Consider the following 21,889-nt stretch of genomic DNA (forward strand, 5'->3'; position numbering starts at 1 on the left):
TGCACCTTTCCTTGTCTTGTTTCCAGATCCTATAAAGCCACAATTCTAGCAGAATTAGCTAAAACAGACTTTTTTAAAGTTTTAACTTTTGACATTAAGTCAAAGGTTTTTTCAATGTTTTTGCGTTCTGAAACCCGTGGGTTTATTCAGAAACATTTGCAAGCGATTTGCATCAGTCAGCAATTCTTTATAAACCCACGGGTAATACTTGTGGTTACATTTGTAAAATATAACCTGTGGTTTTTCGAGAAATCTCGGGGAATATATAATTACTATAGGCTATAGTAAATTTTTATTTTATATAATTTTCATTAAAAAAAAATCTAAATTGAAATATATTAGATGAAATGGATGTTAGCGTAAGTTTCTTCGTAGATTATCACGTTTCAAGCAGAGATCTCTGCCATTCGCAAGAATCACAAAATGTATTTGATGTTTCATAATACGTGTGACTTTAGGACCACTGTAACTAGTGACGTGTTATATGTAAATGTTTCGAATTGGTTGAATTAACTTGAATGAATCGGAGGGGGATAACGAAAAAACTATCACTTTCATTACAAACCAACGGATGAGTAAGTTGTAAAAAATGTTATAAAAAGCTGTAATAACATAGGTTTGTAATATCGTCATAACCGCATTGGCCGCATTAAAGGTTATTTTTTTATTTAGCTTAGGAAAATAACTTTAAATGCATTTACATGGAGAATTTAGTTTGACGCAAAGCTTCTTTAAATTAAACAAAGTCCTTAACGTTAAAAAAAATGTTTTTTCAATTTTTTGATTATTGCAATTACAAACGATCTTATTATTCATTTTACCAAAAACTGATAACAGAGTATGTAAAAAAAAAACACTTTTTTTAGCTAGTTGCTTACTTTCACTCATTTTTTTTTTATTTTTATTTTTGAGATAATGCCCATTTTTCTGAAAACCAATTGACAATGTCGATTCGAAGATTTGAAGAAATAAATGGAAAAGTTTATGAAAAAATGTTCAATCTTTACATGGTAAAAACTGATATTTCGAATTGTAAAAATGACTTCAGCTGAGATGTACCTTATTAGCTTCTTTACTTTTATACCACATTTCATAACTGACATTGATTACAAAAGTATAGTTTTTCTTATAACATTTTCACATTCTTCGGAATTTTCGCATTCTTCGGAATTTTCACATTCTTCGGAAAGAAAAGAGAAACTTTCTTTAATTTAAAAAAAAGAATACTTTGATAACAGTTTAATTTTACGGTTCTTTAAGCTTATACATTCAGCATGCAAAACTCAAACATATTGTCTAACTGGGTCAATTCCACGCCAAGTGGTCCAAAGGTCCCCGCACTACCACCTCCGATTTTAATAAAATTATGACAGTATGTTGTTAAGCATATTTCATGAACATTGCCAAAATTTCAGATCAAAATAATTATTTTTTCGGATTTTGTGGTACTTTTTGTAAAGCTTACCCAAACTTCAGTATCTGTCAGTAGCTAAAATTCGTATACTTGGGGTCCTATATTTTTGCAATGAAAGGGTAATATATCTTAAAAACGTGGTTTCTTAGTAAACCGAAGGTGCAGATCACAAATATTTTATTACAAGTTTCATATTATGTCTATATTTTAGTCTATGGTTCGCCAAATATCGTCACAAACGTAACACTATAAATATTTTTTTATTTATTTGTAGGGTCATATCTCTAAAACTAAAAGTTTTTGAATATTGCTATTTTGTCAAAAGGTTCTACATACTGTCATAATGATATGGATTAAAAATTTGCTATTTTAAAAATTTCTCTGCTGAGTTATTCTGAGTGCAATATGGCGAAAAAAGTGAAAAACCCTAAAATAACGTGTGTTTGAAACCCTAAAACATGATGTGGGCAAATTTTTTTTGTTTTTTTAATTGTATTATTGGAAAGACCTTATTTCAAAATTTTAAAAACAATAAAAACTGTTTTGGTGAGATTTTTCTTATGAACGAAAAAAATCTAGTTTTTATAAGCTAAGTTAGGTCTGCAAAGTCTTTGATATTTTAAAAATTATATTAAGGTCTGTATATTAACTATTGCCATGTAGAGGTAATTTTAGTAAGTAAGTATGTTATTATTCTACGGACAAATTTCTCTAAATTAATTTCAAATATTTAAGTTAATCACAAACATCTAATATTCGAAGACGAAAATTAGAATAGATGTTATAATAAGAGTTATTTTAAATTTATCCTGACATGTCTGTTGAACAAAACTTAACTACTTGTTGTATAGGAAAATTTGATGGAAGTTTATGTCATTTAAGTACTTATTCTCGAAAAAAGGGTTTTATTGACTTTTGCTCAGAACTTTCGAACGAGGAACAGAGTTTGATTGTGAGGCGAACTTATAATTTAATTAAAAATATTAATTTAATTTGTTTCCACCACAAATCACTGCTGTTGGTTAAATGCACGTATTTACAGCGCCATTGTTTAAACCCTTTTGGTATGGCCAATCGTTGCTCAATTAAAGGCTTAAGATGTATTGACCAAGAGACTAGCCATTCTGAGCTTGGAATTTCACCTTTAAGAAAACGTGTTAGTAAGAGAGATCATGCTAGTTATGTAAAAAGCAAAATTTCGAAAGTGCAAATAGCAGTTGCAGAAAAAATAGTTGTTGTTAGTGGTTTATCACCAGATAATAGTGTCCTACCACTAAGCAAGTGTAGAGTGTGAGAATTGCATTGACTGGTTAGATTTGATATTAGAATTGAAAGATAAAATATCTACAATCAGTAATCCCCGTGAAAAAGTTCAAGTTTTAACTCTTATACCAAACAGTTAGTCAAGAATAAAAATATGTAGTGAGTTTAAAGTATCAGACAGAATGGCTAAAGCAGCAAAAAAGTTAAAAGCAAAAAGTGGAATCTTAGCACTTCCAGAAAGAAATGGAGCAAAGAAATTGCCAGAACATGTTAAAGAAAAAATTTTGAAATTTTATGAACACGAAGCTTTTAGCAGAACATGTCCAGGGAAAAAGGATTTTGTATCTGTAGGCATTGGTGCAAAAAAAGTGCATATGCAAAAAAAATTACTGTTAGTTAATTTAAAGGAACTTTTTTTGGAGTATAAAAAAGAAAATGGAGCTGAAGTCAGATTTTCTAAATTCTGCGAGTTACGTCCAAAATGGTGTATAACTGTTAGATCTTCAGGTACCCATCGTATTTGTGTATGTACTATTCACCAGAATATAAAATTAATGCTTGCAAGTAGCCCAGTTATGGTAGACTATAAATGTCTAATTGAAAAAATAGTTTGTGATATTGAATCTAAAGAATGTATGCTTCATCGTTGCGATAAATGTCCAGGGAATGAAATGTTAAAGGCTTTTCTTGAAGAGCAATTTAAAGACTTTGAATCTGATGAAACTATAACATTCAAGCAATGGATAAAAGTAGATCGTGAAACTTTAGAATCTTTGCAATTACCAGTAGATGACTTCATAGATGATTTAATTTCAAAAGTATCTATTTTATCTAAGCATCATTTTATTGCCAAAAACCAAAACAACTATTTGCAATTATTGAAAAATGAACTGAAATCAAATGAGTTGTTCATTTTGATGGATTTTTCTGAAAACTATTTATTTGTTGTGCAAGATGCTGTTCAAGGGTTTTACTGGGAAAACAGCCAAACAACTTTGCATCCTTTTGTTGTTTACTACAAACTTAATGACATACTTAAAAATAAATGTTATTGTGTTATCAGTAATTGCATGCATCACGATAATATTTCTGTTCATGTATTTCTTAGTAAATTATTAACTGAACTTAAAACATTTTTATCTTTTGAACTTGTTCATTATTTCAGTGACGGTTCAGCTGCACAGTACAAAAACTTCAAAAAATTTATGAATTTATGTCACCATTATACTGGCTATGGTATTAGAGCAGAATGGAATTTCTTTGCAACTAGTCATGAAAAATCTCCCTGTGATGGAATTGGAGGAACTGTGAAGCGTTTAGCAGCACGTGCCAGTCTTCAACGGCCAATTGATAATCAAATTTTAACGCCCTTAAATTTATATGATTTTTGCAAGGAAAGTATCACAGGTATTTCATTTATTTATGTGAAGTAGACAATATTAAAGACAATCAAGAGAAACGATTTAGTACTGGAAACACAGTTGCAGGTACTCGCGATAATCACAAATTTGTACCTGTAAATGAAAATCAGGTTTGCATCAGTCATATTTCAAATGACAATACATCTTTTATTGCAAACATTAATGAGAGTTACAAAAACAACTCAACCAAATTAGTTTCACTGTCTGATCTTAGTCCTGGAAATTTTGTTGCATGTATTTACGATGCACATTGGTGGATTGGACATGTTTGTGAAATTTCAGAAGAACAGGAAGATGTTTTCATTGATTTTATGCATCCTCATGGTATGACTCAGTCATTTTACTGGCCTAGCACCAAGGACAATTGTTGGGTTCCTGAGCAGCATGTTATTGCAGTCATTCCAAATACAATCAGTTCTGCAACAGGTCGATATTACAATTTACCGTCAATTGTTGTTTCAGACACTAATTCCAAATTTGAAGCTATTTTAATAATATAATTTGGAATCAAGTTGATTATAGTTTCGTACAACTGAATTTTTTCTATAACAAATTTTTTTTTTTGTAGATAAGAAACAATATGTTAACATAAAAATATTTGTTTTTAGTTTTTTGTTGCAGAAAATGTGTTGTAAAAGCTGTATTGTTTAACTAGATTTTGCATCTATAACCAGGACCGCATTTGTGACGTGTTGGATTGATGGTGCTCTTAGGCATATGAATAATCGTCGCCTAAAATTTCGTAATAAAATTTAAAAAAATACATATATAACAAAAAAACAAGCGCCCCTTTTTGGTTGGTGCCCATAGTCAGTTGCCTAAACTTCTCTAGTATTTTAAATTGCCAATAACATGCATTTATCCGCAGTATTTTATAGATAATAAGATAATCTCTTCAATAAATGTTGTAAGTTTTTTTCTTATCCTTGGTGTAGTACCATTTTCAAGAGATTAAAATAGCTCTTCTAAATCTTGAATTTAATGGCTATATATTCTAGTTTTTATTGTCATTAAAAGCTCTCTACTTAAAGTACCATTAGATTCTTTTAATTTTCTTAACATAAAATCAATTGCTAATTGGGATGTTGCAAGATTAGAAGCGTTTCTACTAAAAGCTTCAACATTTATTTTAATAGGCTTTAGCGTATTGTTAACTCATGTTCCATATTAATATTTTCTTAAAGTGCACACTTCCAATACCTTGAAGAGTTTCTTAAATGATACAAAATTGTTTTAAAATACATTAGAAAATATTGTAATTTATATTTTGCTTCTTTCTGGATTAGATTTACCCAACTATTTTGTAATTGACAGTTTTGATCCAACCGTTAATTTTATGAACTTTTTTACCGTGGGTCGCCCTAGCGATAATATAACTTTAGCATTATCTAAGCATGCTATTATGCATCACATACAGATGACTAGAGAGGTCAGGGATTCAAAAAACACCCTGATGCGTCCGAAACAAGTCCAGGCATTCAAATCACGAGACTCGCCGAGTCTTAGACCGGGTATTCAGCCACAGACTCGCCGTGTCCGAAAAAAACCGGGTACCCAGACCCGAAAATCCCTAGAAATAACTCAAGCAAATGTTAAAAAATATTTTTTGAACATTAAAATTTTTTGATTTTTGGCATATTAAGCTTTGATTTTGATGCAGTATGATAAATCTTTATGTTTAGGACGAAATTGTAAAATTCAAAAAATTTATATATTGACCAAGTTTTTTTCGTTCATAAGAAAAATCTCACCAAAACAGTTTTTATTGTTTTTAAAATTTTGAAATAAGGTCTTTCCAATAATACAATTAAAAAAACAAAAAAAATTTGCCCACATCATGTTTTAGGGTTTCAAACACACGTTATTTTAGGGTTTTTCACTTTTTTCGCCATATTGCACTCAGAATAACTCAGCAGAGAAATTTTTAAAATAGCAAATTTTTAATCCATATCATTATGACAGTATGTAGAACCTTTTGACAAAATAGCAATATTCAAAAACTTTTAGTTTTAGAGATATGACCCTACAAATAAATAAAAAAATATTTATAGTGTTACGTTTGTGACGATATTTGGCGAACCATAGACTAAAATATAGACATAATATGAAACTTGTAATAAAATATTTGTGATCTGCACCTTCGGTTTACTAAGAAACCACGTTTTTAAGATATATTACCCTTTCATTGCAAAAATATAGGACCCCAAGTATACGAATTTTAGCTACTGACAGATACTGAAGTTTGGGTAAGCTTTACAAAAAGTACCACAAAATCCGAAAAAATAATTATTTTGATCTGAAATTTTGGCAATGTTCATGAAACATGCTTAACAACATACTGTCAAAATTTTATTAAAATCGGAGATGGTAGTGCGGGGATTATTTCGGAAATTGGACCGTTTGGCGTGGAATGACCCAACTGGTATCATAGATGAACTCTTGAGTTTTAAACTGGTTCATTTGAGATTTAACTTAGAAACATATTCTGACTCATTTATTTTTTTGTAATATAACGAACTGTTCTAACTATTAAATTATCATCCTAAACATTTTAAATATTTCTATTTTCTAAACATTTTAAATATTTTAGAGTTTTGGCTGCCACTTTTGATCCACGAGGGGTTACCTGGTCTTTTAGTTTTTCAGTTAAAAAAACATGGATTTGTTTCTAATTTGACAGCATTTTAAAACGCGAGTTTAGTATGTTTGTCGTGCATTGTTAAATAGAACCCTCTTTTTTTTTCTGATGAAGCTAAAAATAAGGAGCTAACGTTAAAACATGCGCAATCTTTTTCCGAAACTCATAAAAGCGCTATCAAATTAAGATTTACCGAAATATCTTCTTTATATTTCAGTACAAACTATTAATTCCATCTTACGTTAGGAAATAATTTTTTAAAATTAACACAAATAGATAAAGCGCAAGAGCAATATTTAACTCTCTCGAATCTCTATTTCATATTCTTGTATATATGTATATAAGATATTATTTCCTAAAAACATCTCGCTTACAAATTTAAAAAACTTAATTTCTCACAGGATAAAGTCCCATGTTAAAACAATAAGTTGACATTATGAATGTCACATGAGTGTTTTTTTACATATTATATATTTCTATTTATATATTTCATTAAGAGTGATGAGTTTGTTACAGTATAGTTTTGTAAAATTTAGTCCTGAGCTATACTTTAAAAATTGTACGGTAAATAACGACAATGAAAAAAGAAAAAATATTCCTTTCTGGTGATGCTGGTAAATCAAAAAAACCGGATTTCAAACGTAGTTTAAAAATTGCTTGCTCTCCAAAAGATTCTGAAGAGTTTATAATGGAAGACTTCAGTAGTTTATAAAGTAACAACTTTAACCAAAAACTAAGGTTGTACAATAAGCTGTCGGGTTTAATTTTGTAAATCAAGCAAAGGCTGGAGCTAAAAACTTTAATAAACTATCATATATAATAATGAATTTTTTAAGAGATAAACAATTATAAGTAATGATAAACAATGATGATGTTAACAACAGTTTACCAAAAATTTTGAAAAGTTTTACTCATAGTGAAACCAAAGAATAAGTTTTTTATTCATCAATAAATATGCTAAGTATCTCGCAAAATTTTGTTTCTACAGAAAGATTTTATTTCCACAGAAGATTTTACTACATGAACCTTTACAACTGTAGCATGTTTTAAAACAAATCTTTTCGAAACCAAACTTTAAATTTCAAGTTTGATTCTTGCACTCGCACCTTAATTTCAGAAATTTCAAGATGGGGACCTTACGGTAACTTATTGCTACTATCTTCAATTTCAAACCACATTATTCTTTCAAAAATATGTCTTCAAAATTCTTTTTTAACCTAACTAGACTTTTGAAATTTATTGAGGAAATGAAGCACTAAATTGTCATAAATGTTGATTGAATATATGTGTTTACAAGGACACATCTAATCGTAAAAACAAGATAAACGAAGACATAAAAACAATAACTTTAAACAATAATCCAAGTGAACAACATTCAGTGATAGAAGTAAAAAAACGTGGCATTTAATTATGCATTAAACATTATTCAAATTATTGAATGATGAAAACGAAGATAAAAACTTTAGTAATTGTATAAGTCCTATTAACAAATTAAACGTCTTTACTATTAAACAATAATTTTTTTCTTTTTTGTATTTTTAATATAGATTCGTTTTGAATACAAAAAGTTCATAAGATTATGGGTTTGTTCATACAAAGCTGACACTACATACTGCAAAATCATAAATAATGGTGAGCCACAGTCTTCAATAGCTTAATTAATTTAGATTTGATCAAATGCGGGCAGATTTCTTGTTTGGAACTCTTCTCTGTTACTATTTGCAGTAAAATGGTATTTACACCAATAAACTTCCTTTCTATTTAACTTCTTTTAAAGGTTAATCTTTTAGGTGATTCCCTTTCTTCTGCTACTTTTACAAGAAGGAACTTACAGCAAGTTATTCACTATTTTAGATTCGAACTTTAACTGCAGAAGTTTCTATTAAACTTTTTTTAATCTTTTGTTATTATTATTACTTTTATTACTTATGCTATTGTTAATATTATTATTATTATTACTTGTATTAATATATATTACATTATTATTATTATCTTTATTATTTATAGTATTATTACTATTTTTGTTTATATTAATACTTATCATATTATTATTGTTATTATTATTATTATTATTATTATTATTATTATTATTATTATTATTATTATTATTATTATTATTATTATTATTATTATTATTATTATTATTATTATTATTATTATTATTATTATTATTATTATTATTATTATTATTATTATTATTATTATTATTATTATTACTATTATTATTATTATTATTATTATTATTTTACTATTTTTATTATTAATAATTATATTATTGTTATTATTTGTATTATTATTATGATGATTATTATCATTTTTATTATTTTTATTATTAGTTATCATTATTGTTTTTGTAAGTATTGTTATCTTTATCTTTATAACAAAAATTAAATTTTTTTCTTTTCTGAAGTATATTGGCAGTTTTTAATAACTTTTTTTGTACTAATAAGGTACAAATTTCCGTCAGTCAATTGAAAAGAAACCGAGTTTAAGATTTTATATATTTATTCATAGAAAGTTATGATTCCAGAAAAAACTACCTTAACCCTAACTTATTTTTATAACGATTTTTAAAAATGAACTTATATAGGAAATGTAAATGTTTTTCACCAATGTTAAAGCTTTTCACGTGAAAAGCATCGCTGCTCTTAACGCATAAAGAGTTCAATTTTAATAAACCTCTGAAGTTTTCAGAGGTTTATTAAAATTGAACTCTTTATGCGTTAGAGAGTTTTTGAAATATATCATATCCCACACTGGTTATGACTCTTGTAAAAGATGTTGTATTCATGGAACATATGAAGGTTGTGTTGTTTTTAACGATGAGATTGATTATCCTCTAAGGGAAAACATAACATTTAAAAATTTTGGATATAATCACCATCAAACATCTATATCTCCTTTAGTTTTGATTAATTTAGATATGATCAACAATTTCCTTTTGGACTACATGCATCTTGTATGTTTAGGTGTTGTCCGTAGGTTATTGAATTATTGGAAATTAGGTCCTGGTGGTAAAATAGCTGCTCATCAATTTGAAGAAATTTCAAGCTGTCTCCTATCATTAAACGGACACATGCCAAGTGAATTTGTACGTCAGCCACGAAGTCTCAATGACTTAGATCGATGGAAGGCAACTGAATTTCGTCAATTTCTTTTGTATACCGGTCCAGTTGTTGTACGATGTATTTTATCTAAAGATTCATACAAACATTTCTTGGCATTAAGCATTGCAATAAGTATTATGTTACAGTCTGATGATAACTTTTGCATGCAGTATATTGGTTATGCAAGGAGTTTAATAACACAGTTCGTTTATAATTGCAAATATATCTATGGAAATACATTTACAGTGTACAATATTCATAATCTATTACATTTGCCTGATGATTGTTTAAACTATAATAGTTCATTGAACACAATATCATGTTTTCCTTATGAAAATTTTCTTCAGCGTGTAAAGAAAGCTGTAAAAGGCTCTTCTAATCCAGTTGCACAAATTGTAAAAAGACAAACTCAATGGGAAAGTTCATTTGGGTTTCTAACAAAAAAAAATCTCTCAACCAAGATATCTAGTGGAGGAAAAGATAATTGCTTTCTTCTTAAAAACAACAGCATTGCATTTGTTAAAGAAATCATATCAGATGATTCTTTTTTATGTGATGTAGTAAAAATTAGGCACTTGGAAGATGTGTATAATACGCAAATTTGGTCTTCATATCTAAACATAGTGTTACTTCCACATCGAAGAAATGTAAAATTGAAGAGTAAGATCCTTTATAGAGCTTGTTTTATTAAGAAATGTGTATGCTTACCGGAACAACGTGGATTAGCAATATTTCCTGTTTTGCATGAAATAGAAAGAGGGTGATTTTCCTTAAATAAATCTTTACTGTGTTGTTTTTTAATTCAAGGGTGTCATTAGCAATAAATGAACTTAGCCCATTTTAAATGTTTCATTTGATTGTAAATGTAATATTAATATTTATATAATATAATAAATAATAATATTTCTAAATTCTATGTTATGATATTTGTTTTATTGTTTTCAAAGAAATAGTCTTGCTCTTTTCATTTGTTTATTTCATAAAAATATATTTTTTAGAAAACACCTTGAAAAATTTAATAAAAATGGCTTGGTGCAGAGCAGTTTTGGTGGAAGAAAATTTGGAAGAGGAAGGTGTTATACCGTCAGTCTGGGTAGATGAAGATTATATATATTGGCAGTCAGGAGGAAATGTCCTCAGAGCATACAAAGAACTGACTCCACCTGATCCATCGTGGTACAAGTTTGTTAAGTTAAAAGAGAAAATTAGAGATGGTAAACAGTATGTGTTTGTATAGTTAGATTAAAATTTTTTTTGATAGGCATCTTATGTTTGGTGTGTTAATACTTTTTAAAATTTTAATAAAAGATGAAAGAGAGTTATGCGAAAGTTTTGAGTTTACCACTTCAAATGAAATTGAAAATGAGGTGCTTGAAAAAAAAGATCCCAACAAAAAAAAGACCAAGAAAAAGAAAATGTTAATACCAAGACCTGATCTAAACTGTATGTTGTTAAAAAAAATTATATGTTTGCAAAGTTATTATTTACATATATATGTATTCTTCTTTCGAAATTTGATACTGGTGACTAGGCCTATATTATTTCTTTCTTTTCTTTTCTTTTCTTTTCTTTTCTTTTCTTTTCTTTTCTTTTCTTTTCTTTTCTTTTCTTTTCTTTTCTTTTCTTTCCTTTCTTTTCTTTTCTTTTCTTTCTTTCCTTTCTTTTCTTTCTTTCTTTTCGTTCTTTTCTTTCTTTTCGTTCTTTTCTTTCTTTCCTTTCTTTTCTTTCTTTCTTTCTTCCTTTCTTTCTTTTCTTTTCTTTTCTTTTCTTTTCTTTTCTTTTCTTTCTTTCTTTTCTTTTCTTTATTTCTTTATTGCTTTCTTTCATTTCTTTACTTCTTTATTGCTTTCTTTCTTTCTTTCTTTTCCTCCTCTTTTTCCTAATATGACGTCAGAGTACACGATACAGTAATTTTTGCAATTTGTAACGGTTTTTATAGATTTTTGATTTGTATTTCATGGCTGATGATTGCTGCTAGGCATGAAACTTTAAGTACCATACATAGTTGTTGTTTCTTCGTTTTATATATATATATATATATATATATATATATATATATATATATATATATATATATATATATATATATATATATATATATATATATACATACACATGTGAAACTTGATTGTTATTTTTGTGTCAACTTTTAAAAATAATATTTTTGTTGGATTAAATTCTGTTTTAGTAACATATCCTGACATAACAAACTTCAGATGCTTATCAAATATCTCCAACTCACATGCTGTTAAAAGGCTGTTAATGACCCCAGACAGACCCTCAAAATTATCATAAAAAAAAACAATACTAGAAAACATGAATGTTCCTTTAAAGTCTTCATTAGCTAAAATAAGTAAGTTCATATTCTATATTTGTCATAAATTATGTTATAGTTGTCATTTAATAACCATTTGTAAAGATACACATGTTTATATTTTTAACTCTTGTTTATAAACTACAAATTTATCTGTTTTGTACTGTAATTTCTTGGTATGTTTTATGCAGCTTCTTTTTTTTTTTTTTCTTTTTTTCTTGACTATGAGAAGAATCATCTTTTATAATTTATCATAGCTATATTCACACAATTTGCTTTACTTTTTCAGTATCCCAAAAAGCACCCATGAGGAAGTTAAGTCCAACTGATGTTTGTTTAAAATCAGATAGTTCTCAAATAGAAAATTCAAAAAAAAAGTCGAATAATGCAAAATTCCCTTTAGAAGAAGGAAGTATGTAAATATGTAAATTTTCAAAGTATATTGTCTTTATTATACTTTTAAAGTTTTTCATAACCACTTTTATTTAATTTTCAGAATTTCAATACAAAGTGCTCCATCTACTAACAGACATTCGTGATGAAATGGAGGGCATTAAAAATATATTAAGAGCAGATAGTTCATCATTAGATGTATCACAGATTGACACGCTAGAAGAGTTCAAAAATTTTGACTCCTCTTTATCAGATAAAGAAGTAGAAAAGAATATAGTAAGAAGTAGTACTTTTCTAAAAAATAAATTAAAAGCCTTAAACAAGAAATGATGATTAAGTCATGTATTATCATGGTTTTACCTGTTGACCTATTTTCTCGGATTTGGTAACCAGCTTTGTCATTTAGAACTAGTATGACTAGTAACTACAACATTTAAGTTATGAACAAAATGTTAATTATTTGCACTGTTCATTATTTTTAGAAGTATCAATTATCAAATGTTGGTGGTAATTCCAGTTATGCAACTGTGAATGCAATGCTTGTTAAGTATGTGTTTGCTTTTTCATGTCATCTGTAACGCACTCTCTCCAATTTTTTTTTTCATGTTTTCACTTCTATACCTCCTAAATCTGCTAACTCTCTACATGCTGATTACCAATTATCTGCATCTTTATGTTCTACATCCCTAAACCACCCTCCCTAACTCACCCTATCAGATACACTAACTATTCCTAATCTCTAAGATCATTGCATGTTTGATGCATATTACTAGAACGTAATTTTAAAACTGGTGTCCATAATTTTTAAACTGCTTATGATTGGTTTTGGTTTATATTTTTATCATTTATTTATTTAGATTGATGTCAAATAAACTGATGAGTTTATTTAACTTGGCTGGTACCAAAAAAGAGAGTTTTCGAAAAACAAATTTAATGAAGATAATTATAGGTATTTTTTGTTAATATATTATATTTTTTTGTTATTATATATTTTTATATAATAGTATATTTTTACATTAATATAAAATATTTTTATTATTATATAAAATTTTCTTATGCTTATAATTTCTGAAGGGCTTTATACAGATTGTTCTTTCAATTCATACTGCATACGCACAAAAATCATCTGAGTTATACATTAACAGATTAAAAAGAGTTTGTTGCATAAATTCAATTTTACTAATATTATAACTCATTTCTTAGGCTGTGCCCCGAATGCTTTAACAGAGAATGAAGTTCATTCGATTGTTGGAAACATTCTAAAACGTGCTCCAGATCGAAAAAAATGGTGGCGGAAGAAATTGTTCTTCCGTCTTATCTGCTAACAAGGATGATGTTAATGATTTTTGTGGAAGTGATGATTCACAGCATTCGTAGCATCAAACCATTTTTTGTAAATAGTTTTCTGTAAATAAATTTTACTTTACTAATTTGTGTGTTGAATTCGAATTTTTCTGCTTCTATTCAAAATGAATATGGTAGTTAAATTAAATTTGTTTAATATATATAATTAAGAAAAAATGTTTTTAGAAAAAATAATTTAGAGTTAATATTTAAACTAAAAATTAAATTAAAAAAAAACGAATAAGACGTCTTTTCGGCGTTCCATCTATAACGTTTTTCCGTATTTCCAAACTGAACCAATTTTGTACGTCCGATCGGGACGTCTTTTTTACGTTTCTCTAAGGATGTCTTTAAGACGTTCCACGCAGGACGTCTTTCTGTATTTCCGAACCAAACAAAATAAAGACGATGGGACGTCTTTAAGACGTCTTAAAGTCGTCCGTGTGCCCACTGGGGAGTATGGTTTCAACCAAATAACTATTTGTACTTTAGTTCTGCATTAAACGGTTTGATTGACGGTGCTTCTATAAAGGTTTGATTGACGGTGCTGCCAGTGAGAGCTCAATTAATGAAGTGGATCAAAGTTAAAATATCGCAACTTCTTATTGATGAAAAATATATTTTCACTATTCAGGTTGCCGAGACCGAAGTGTACACAATTCAAAACACACTTCCAAAAGAATTTGACAATGTTAAGGTGTATTTGAGTGATCCCTGGTATATCGCGCAACCAGGATTTATCAGAAATTTAGTTATCGTAAACTAATGTGTAGGTAAAATACTGTAATAACGATGTGACGTTTGTTTTGTCTGCCGGGGGTAACCGTTTTCTACTCTTTTTTTTCGGTTGATTTGTATACATTGTACAGAGTACTTATTACTTAATTTCTTAAATGCATAAATACTTAGATGCGTAAATACTTAAATACTTAGGTAGTATCGTAAAAATTAAGCCCTTATAATTAATCAATTACCATTTTGATTATTAGATAAACGGTAAGGGGGAGTTACAGAACATGTGACATTTTTGAAAAGTTACTTTGAAAAAAAAAAGTTGCCGAACCTAAAAAAAATATGTATAATAAAAACATATAACAAAATTTTTAAATCTTTACAGAGATTGTCTTTTTATTTATACCGCTCTATTTCTAAGCACACCAGTACACTAAAAGATGTTGATTTTCCAATCCTATTTTTTTTAATAGAATATTTTAGCATGATTGAAGAAATTGAGATAAAGAAAAACCAAATTGTTAAACTTCTAAATATCCTTTTAAAAGAATATGAACTTTCGTTTGAAGTAAAACTTCCTTCGTACAACTCTGCAGCATGGAAAAATATAATTCATTTAACTGAAGGAGATAACGAGGGTACTTATGGAGATAGAACCCCTGGTGTTTGGATTCATTCGGAAAATAATGTTTATTTTGCTTCTGCATTAAATGGATATCCTAATTCAGATTTTGAACCTAACTTAGTTATGCAATTGATGGATTGGACAAAGATTAAAATTTCTCAGCTTCTTATAGATGGAAATTATAATTTTACAATACAGGTAGAAGAAACCACTATTTACAACGTGATAAATAATGACACTAGGGTATTTCATGACGTTAACATTTACGTTGGTGATCCGTGGTTTGACGCACAACCAGGATATGTTCGAAATCTTGTTATAAAAAATGTGGCTAAGAATTGATATTAAATGTTAATAAGTTGACAGCTTGAAAACTATTTCTTCAAAATATCCATCTAACTTTAACAAACTCCGTTTAAATATTAAAATAAATAAGAAATTATTTAGAAATATTTTAAATTCAATTACCAAAGCTTTTAGGATTTGAAGAAATTCATAAAGCAAGATTGTTTGTTCTTAGTAAGAAATAGAAATTTTTGTTGACACCAATAGACCAATTAGTCGATAAAACTGTAATACGGACAGAGTAATTTAACTAAACACAACTTTCGACTTGTTTGAAAGTTGTTTTTGTTGGCATTCAAAACGTAATTCGGTGGAAAACTTTTTGAAAACGGTATTGCAAAAAGTAATTAAAAAACTCAAGCTTACATTTATAATAACAACACTTGCCAGGTTTAAAGAAGAATGATTTTAGATTTCACGACAATTAATCAGATTGCCTATTTATTTCAAAATGCTATAATCATAAAACTAATTTTTTTCTATTCCTTTCTCTTTTCCAAGTTAGCATTTTTTTCATCCATTTTACATTAAATGCACTTTTTTTTTTGTATTTTACATACAGCGGTGGCCAATAATTAAAGACCACTCATTTTTTAGTTGGTTTCTTAATCTTTAAATTAGAATTAAGAAGATTCTAATTGACATATTAAACTTTTTTTTTAATATCTTGTTAATTAAAACATACGGATTAAAGTGGTATAATTTTTTAAATCTAATTCTAATAAAATAGCGTTTAACTTATTAAAAAACTGATGAGTACTTATAAATCTTCTTTAAATAAGTTGGACGAAATTTAACGACCACTTTCAAATCTTTAATTTGCACTTATTAAAAATAATAATCCATTATTTTTTTAAACTGTCTTAACTGCTTATTACGTTGGCTATAAAATAAAATGTCGAAACCTGAGTTTCGATATCAAATAAACATTTATTTTTTGAATTGCAATAGGGATATAAAAATATTGCAAAAATGCGTGCAAAGATCGAAGAAAAAGACAGATACGCGGCTCTTGTATTAAAAGAAGAAGGCTATAGCATCAGAAAAATAGCAGAAAATCTCACTCTTGCATTATTAACATAATTCAACGATACAAAGAGACCCGGTCAATTAACGATCGTTGATGGACTGACGCAATAAAATTTCAAATGACCGTGATGTTCGCTCGTTAGTGAGATTAATGAAAGAAAACAGACAAGCATCATCTACAGACTTGTCTACGAAATGGACACTGTCAAATAATCTGAAAGCAAGCCCTAGAACTGTGCGAAGGGTCCTCCACAATTTAAATTATTTATGGCGTGCTGATGCAAAAAAACCACGCTTGAATAAAAAACAAAAATTTGCCAGGAAAGAGTGGTGCAAACTACATAAAAATTGGTCAACAGATCAGTGGAGCCGTGTGGTCTTTAGTGATGAAATGAAAGTTGAGGTAGACAACAGAAAAGGTTGCGTAATGTTGCGTAGACTTCCAAGCGAACGGTTCGATGAATCATGCATTTTGAAACAAACAAAACAAGGCAGTGGTTCAATAGGCATTTGGGCCTGTATGAGTGCCTGTAGAGTTGGCGTTTTTCATTTATTCGATGGTAGACTCAACAAAGAAAGGTACATCGAAACTTTGGAAAACTCGCTTATTCCTAGCATTGATTTATGGCAGTTGCAAGATAGATTTATTTTCCAGCAAGATAATGCGTTGTGACATAAAGCGCATGTTGTTAGCGATTGGCTCAATTCTAGTAAAATTTAAGTGCTTCCATGGCCTGCCAATAGTCCAGACTTGAATCCAATAGAGAATTCATGGTCGTGTCTTGATCAAAAGCTTGGTAAAGAGCAACTTTAAAATTTGGAAGATTTGAAATCTTCTATCTCACATCATTTGAAAAATATGCCTGATGAAGTAATCAAAACTTTAATGAATTCAATGCCAGAACGAGTACAAGAGTGCTTGAAAACAAATGGAGGAACAACACGTTTCTAAATTATTTTTTTATTGCTTTTTGAAATATTTTTGAAACTGTTCTTAAAATTTTGTCCAACTTTTTTTCCCATTTATATTTTTTACTAGTCAGTTTTTTAATTTTTTAACATTATTTTGTAAAAAAATTATAAATTTTTTTATAATAAATATAAAATACAATAAAAATTCTTTCTAAAAATGTTTTTCTTTTTTTGATACCTTTTTCCAAAATAAAATTATACTAAGGTTAAAAATAAATTTTGAAAAAAAAAGAGTAGTCTTTAATTTTTGGCCACCGCTGTATAAGCACTTCACATTCAGGACAATTAAAGTTAATAAACCAAATATGAAAACCCATTTATCATATATATCTTGATGATGAATCAGCGGACAATAACCACATTAAAGTCGCTATATTTTGTTGTAGGGGAAAATCTCAATGAATGGGACAGTTTTTGCAAAATGCTTTTTAAACGTAGATAAAATTGTTTAACATATATATTTAAATATGTTTGATAACCACCGACTCTTGATCAATAATATAGTAAAACAAAAAAATTGGATTTGCATTTGGCTACTGGAAAAAAGAGAGTTTTATTGGAGCATGACATTTGTCCAATTCATTAAGTATGTCTCATTGAATGGGACAAACATAAAAGAATTAAAAACAAACGTATTTAATTCAATCATTTTTCAAATTAGTTTATTAATTTTAAATGCAGTTAAATACATAGATACATACATAAAGAGCACACAAAAAATATTTTTAACTTTAAACATTTTAACTCTAATTAAATTTCAATCAAAGCAGAACTTTCTCATTTTAGAATATTACCCAGTAAACAAAAGGAAGTCTTTTAGTCACATAAGGCGTCTTTTAGTTGTCTTAAAGACGTCTTTTCAAGATCGAAAAAGACGTCTTAAAGATGTCTTAAAAAGCTCTACATTGTCCGTCGCAAAGACATCTTGCTCAAGGTTGTTTAAAGACGTCTTACTGAAGACAACCTAAAGATTTATTTAATCATATTTTAAGAAAACTGTGTAGTATTAATGGTATATTTAGGTTGCTACTACCGATTATAATGGGTATTAACAACATTAAAAACACTATTAAGCAGGTTCAAGTTCTTACTTTGTTTTTTGGAAACATTATTAAAGAAGAAAAAGAAAATTATTAAAAAAAAAAAAAACAACGCAAATAATTTAAAAAGGCACATATAATACAGTTAGTTGGATTGTTACCAAGTATTTTTCTATTTAACAATTTATACAACATATAATAATATATACAATATATAACAATAAAAAAGAATATTTTTTTATTTTGTTTTTTGCCGTGAAGGAGCACTTTTACAATACCGTCCAATTTGCTGTTTAATTTCATCATTTGAAACCTTTTCAAATCTTCTTTTTACAACTTCTAAAAATCAAATTAATCATGTAGGATATATTTATCAAATATATTGGAAATAAATTTAACTTAACATAGATTTTTAACTAAATTAAAAGTTGAATAATTTTAACCTATTTTAGATAACCTTCTATTAAGTCATACAGTTTAGTTGATAATAAACCAATCTTTCCACCAGAACCTTTTAAGTTGAACTGTGTCAACAGGTTATTTGTAAATAATCTAAGAAACATATCGAATAAATGATAAAATTTATGAAAAATATTAAACAATTTATAATTATTGATTTCCATAATTACTATACATAAAAAATATATTTACCACAAATACGAAAAATGATTGCTATGCAAAATGTAATAAAAAAACCTATTCATGACCAATCTTGTCAGTTGTTTAAAATCTTCTGCACCTAAAAAACTGAGCTGTTTAACCTAAATAAAAGTTTGGCAAAATAATTATAAAAAAATAACTATTTTCACTTTTAATTTATATGGATTATAAAGTTTTACATATGAATAAAGATTTACCAAATCAAGTCGAACACAATCATCCTCTAAACTTTTGATAAACTCTTCATACTCTGCAATAGTGTCTAATTTCTTGATTGCAAAATTACTATTGGGTTGTTTGTTTATAGCTAAAATAAGCTCCTGGTTCTCAAGAACCTTTGAAACCATCTTGAACATCATGTGTTGGTATTCTAAATTATATGAAGAAAATGAAAAAAGAAATATACAGAATGCAAAACATTTATTAATACATTTTCAAAATTGTTTACAACTATTATTCTTATACCTAAAAAAAAATCCAAATGTGAGTACAAATATTCTCCACATTTTACTTACTCCAAATAAAAAAAATCAAGTAAATGTTAAAGAGCTTACTTCCAACTTCCATAGGAAACTTATTTTTAAGTAACTTCTTGGGTCCAAGTGCTTCAATCATGGTTTTTTCTTGTATGTCTGTTCTCTGAAGCTTTTTGTTTGGTTCTGATGTATGAGGTATAAATAAAGCAAAAAAAAAATTATATATATAAATAATAAAAAGTTACTTTTTTAATCTGCAACAAATTTTTTTAAAAATTTTTGGTACTTTGTTATTATTAATACATTTTTTTCTTATTTTAGGCTTTAGCTCCTCGAGACCACAAAAGTTTAATGGTAAGAGGAGGGGGAACATACAATTTTTTAGTTTAGAGTCTATAAAAAAAAATTATATATAAAAAAAAATTATATATAAAAAAAAAATTTGATTGTTCCATTTCAGTTGATTGTGAAGGTAAAAATAAGTGAGGCAAAGATAAAGTTAACGATAAAAGAATATTCCAACTTTAATGAACAAAAAATATAGTAGAAAATTCAAAAGTAATACATACATAGTGGACCAGAATATGAAGGTGATCGCTCCTCTGTAGTTGAATGTAGAGGTAAAAAAATTTCAGCTTAAAATAAGAGTTTAGTAATAGTGTAAATTAAAAATATGTAAACTCTAATTTTGAAAAAATTGAAAATTAAGAGACAAAATGTACCAGAACACAGATTAGATTGTTTGAAAGTAGATACAGATGACAAATTAGAGTCAAAAGATCTTTTTAATGGATTTTTCAACACAGATTTAAAAACTGGCGGAGGCAAAGGAAAGTCAGGTTACTCTAAAACATAATAGTTTTATTTATTTTTCATTTAGTATTTATACAAACATATTAATTTACAATATAGATTTGACATTAAACAAGTAAAAATAAATAATTGACATAAAAACAATTAAATGTAATTATACCATTAACATTACTTTCCCCTTTAAAGGTATCTTTGGAAACACAAATATCTATTTCATCTTCTTCCTCTGTTGTTGTGGTGTAACAATATTCTTTTAGTTCCTCCATATTATCTAAAAGAATCAAAACTCTTATAAATCCAATATAAAAATCAGATATTTTGCCAGCACATACATGGTGGCAAAATATTTGATGTTTATATTGGATTTATAAGAGCTATAATATATATATATATATATATATATATATATATATATATATATATATATATATATATATATATATATATATATATATGTATATATTTATTTCATACCACTCTCAAATTTGATTTTAACAAGTTTATATTTGTCCCATGTCTCATCCATATCCAATTCTTCTTTAACAGCTCTATGATAAGATATACCTGCAGGCCAGAATAATATTTTTTTATCAGTATCTATCCACCTTCTAGGAACAACATCTTCTATTTCCTCAAAGTTCTCTATCAAAACAGTTCTTGCCCAAATCATGGTGCAAAACTAAATCATGAAAAAAAAAAAAAAAATTTAAGATATCAACAAAAGCCTTATATTAAGTTGGAATAGCAGAAATAAGTAGCAATAACAAAAGACAACTGTCTTTCAATTTAAAAAACTTATAAAGGAATGAAATGGAAAAAAAAAAAACAATTAGGCTAATAATTATGGTGATAATGACAAGGAAGAGCACTAATTTGTCTGAAAAAAAAGACAAAACGAAAAAAGGAATTAAAAACAGCGTTAAAATAACTGTGCGGGCAGTTTAAATAAACCTGTTTAATATTTTAAATATTTAAGATATTTTACTTCATCACTAACTATTAAAAAGGTAGTTTTAAATGAGGGAAGAAGGTAAATAAAAATTAAATAAAAACCAATTAACTTTTTTGTTATTGACGTTGCTAATCTGTTCCTAAAATATTAATCCTGCTGCTACTCGTCTTTTATATACAAAAGATAAAAAGGAAGTTTAACTTGCTATTGTGTATCTTTATACTTAGTTTATTGCTAAATATTTGCTTACTTTTTTTTTTGAATTCATTTATTATTAGTATTTTCATGATACGATATAATGGTATAACACATAGTACTACTTATTGTACAATATAATATATCAATTTCAAT

The 21,889-nt window shown here is 27.7% G+C and overlaps 3 protein-coding genes and 1 pseudogene across 4 annotated transcripts; 3 read left to right on the top strand and 1 right to left on the bottom strand.

Annotated features, from left to right (window-relative positions):
• Positions 1-2,152: 2,152 nt before the first annotated feature.
• On the top strand, positions 2,153-4,693 carry LOC149878596 (uncharacterized). The gene has a single exon (XM_090072902.1). The coding sequence runs from the start codon at positions 2,860-2,862 to the stop codon at positions 4,108-4,110; it is 1,251 nt and encodes a 416-aa protein (XP_089929028.1). The 5' UTR covers positions 2,153-2,859; the 3' UTR covers positions 4,111-4,693.
• Positions 4,694-7,313: 2,620 nt separating this feature from the next.
• LOC149878597 (uncharacterized) lies at positions 7,314-10,607 on the top strand. Its single transcript, XM_090072562.1, has 2 exons — positions 7,314-7,417; positions 9,464-10,607. Exons 1-2 carry the CDS (start codon positions 7,314-7,316, stop codon positions 10,605-10,607), a joined length of 1,248 nt encoding a protein of 415 aa, XP_089928688.1.
• A 260-nt stretch (positions 10,608-10,867) lies between these two features.
• Positions 10,868-13,980, top strand: LOC149878598 (uncharacterized; annotated as a pseudogene). The gene is made up of 7 exons (XR_016447528.1): positions 10,868-11,057; positions 12,032-12,196; positions 12,447-12,569; positions 12,654-12,826; positions 13,033-13,097; positions 13,408-13,499; positions 13,754-13,980. The product of XR_016447528.1 is annotated as an uncharacterized LOC149878598 (transcript).
• A 4,762-nt stretch (positions 13,981-18,742) lies between these two features.
• On the bottom strand, positions 18,743-21,256 carry LOC149878599 (uncharacterized). The gene is made up of 8 exons (XM_090072915.1): positions 21,061-21,256; positions 20,747-20,857; positions 20,351-20,408; positions 19,852-19,982; positions 19,495-19,667; positions 19,334-19,398; positions 19,095-19,189; positions 18,743-18,976 (listed from the first exon to the last, which is right to left on the bottom strand). Exons 1-8 carry the CDS (start codon positions 21,254-21,256, stop codon positions 18,876-18,878), a joined length of 930 nt encoding a protein of 309 aa, XP_089929041.1. The 3' UTR covers positions 18,743-18,875.
• Positions 21,257-21,889: the final 633 nt, after the last annotated feature.

Source organism: Hydra viridissima, unplaced genomic scaffold (assembly GCF_058129835.1).
Source record: "Hydra viridissima isolate aposymbiotic clone 2 unplaced genomic scaffold, HvirCarnegie_v1 scaffold_15, whole genome shotgun sequence".
Lineage (NCBI taxonomy): Eukaryota > Metazoa > Cnidaria > Hydrozoa > Anthoathecata > Hydridae > Hydra > Hydra viridissima.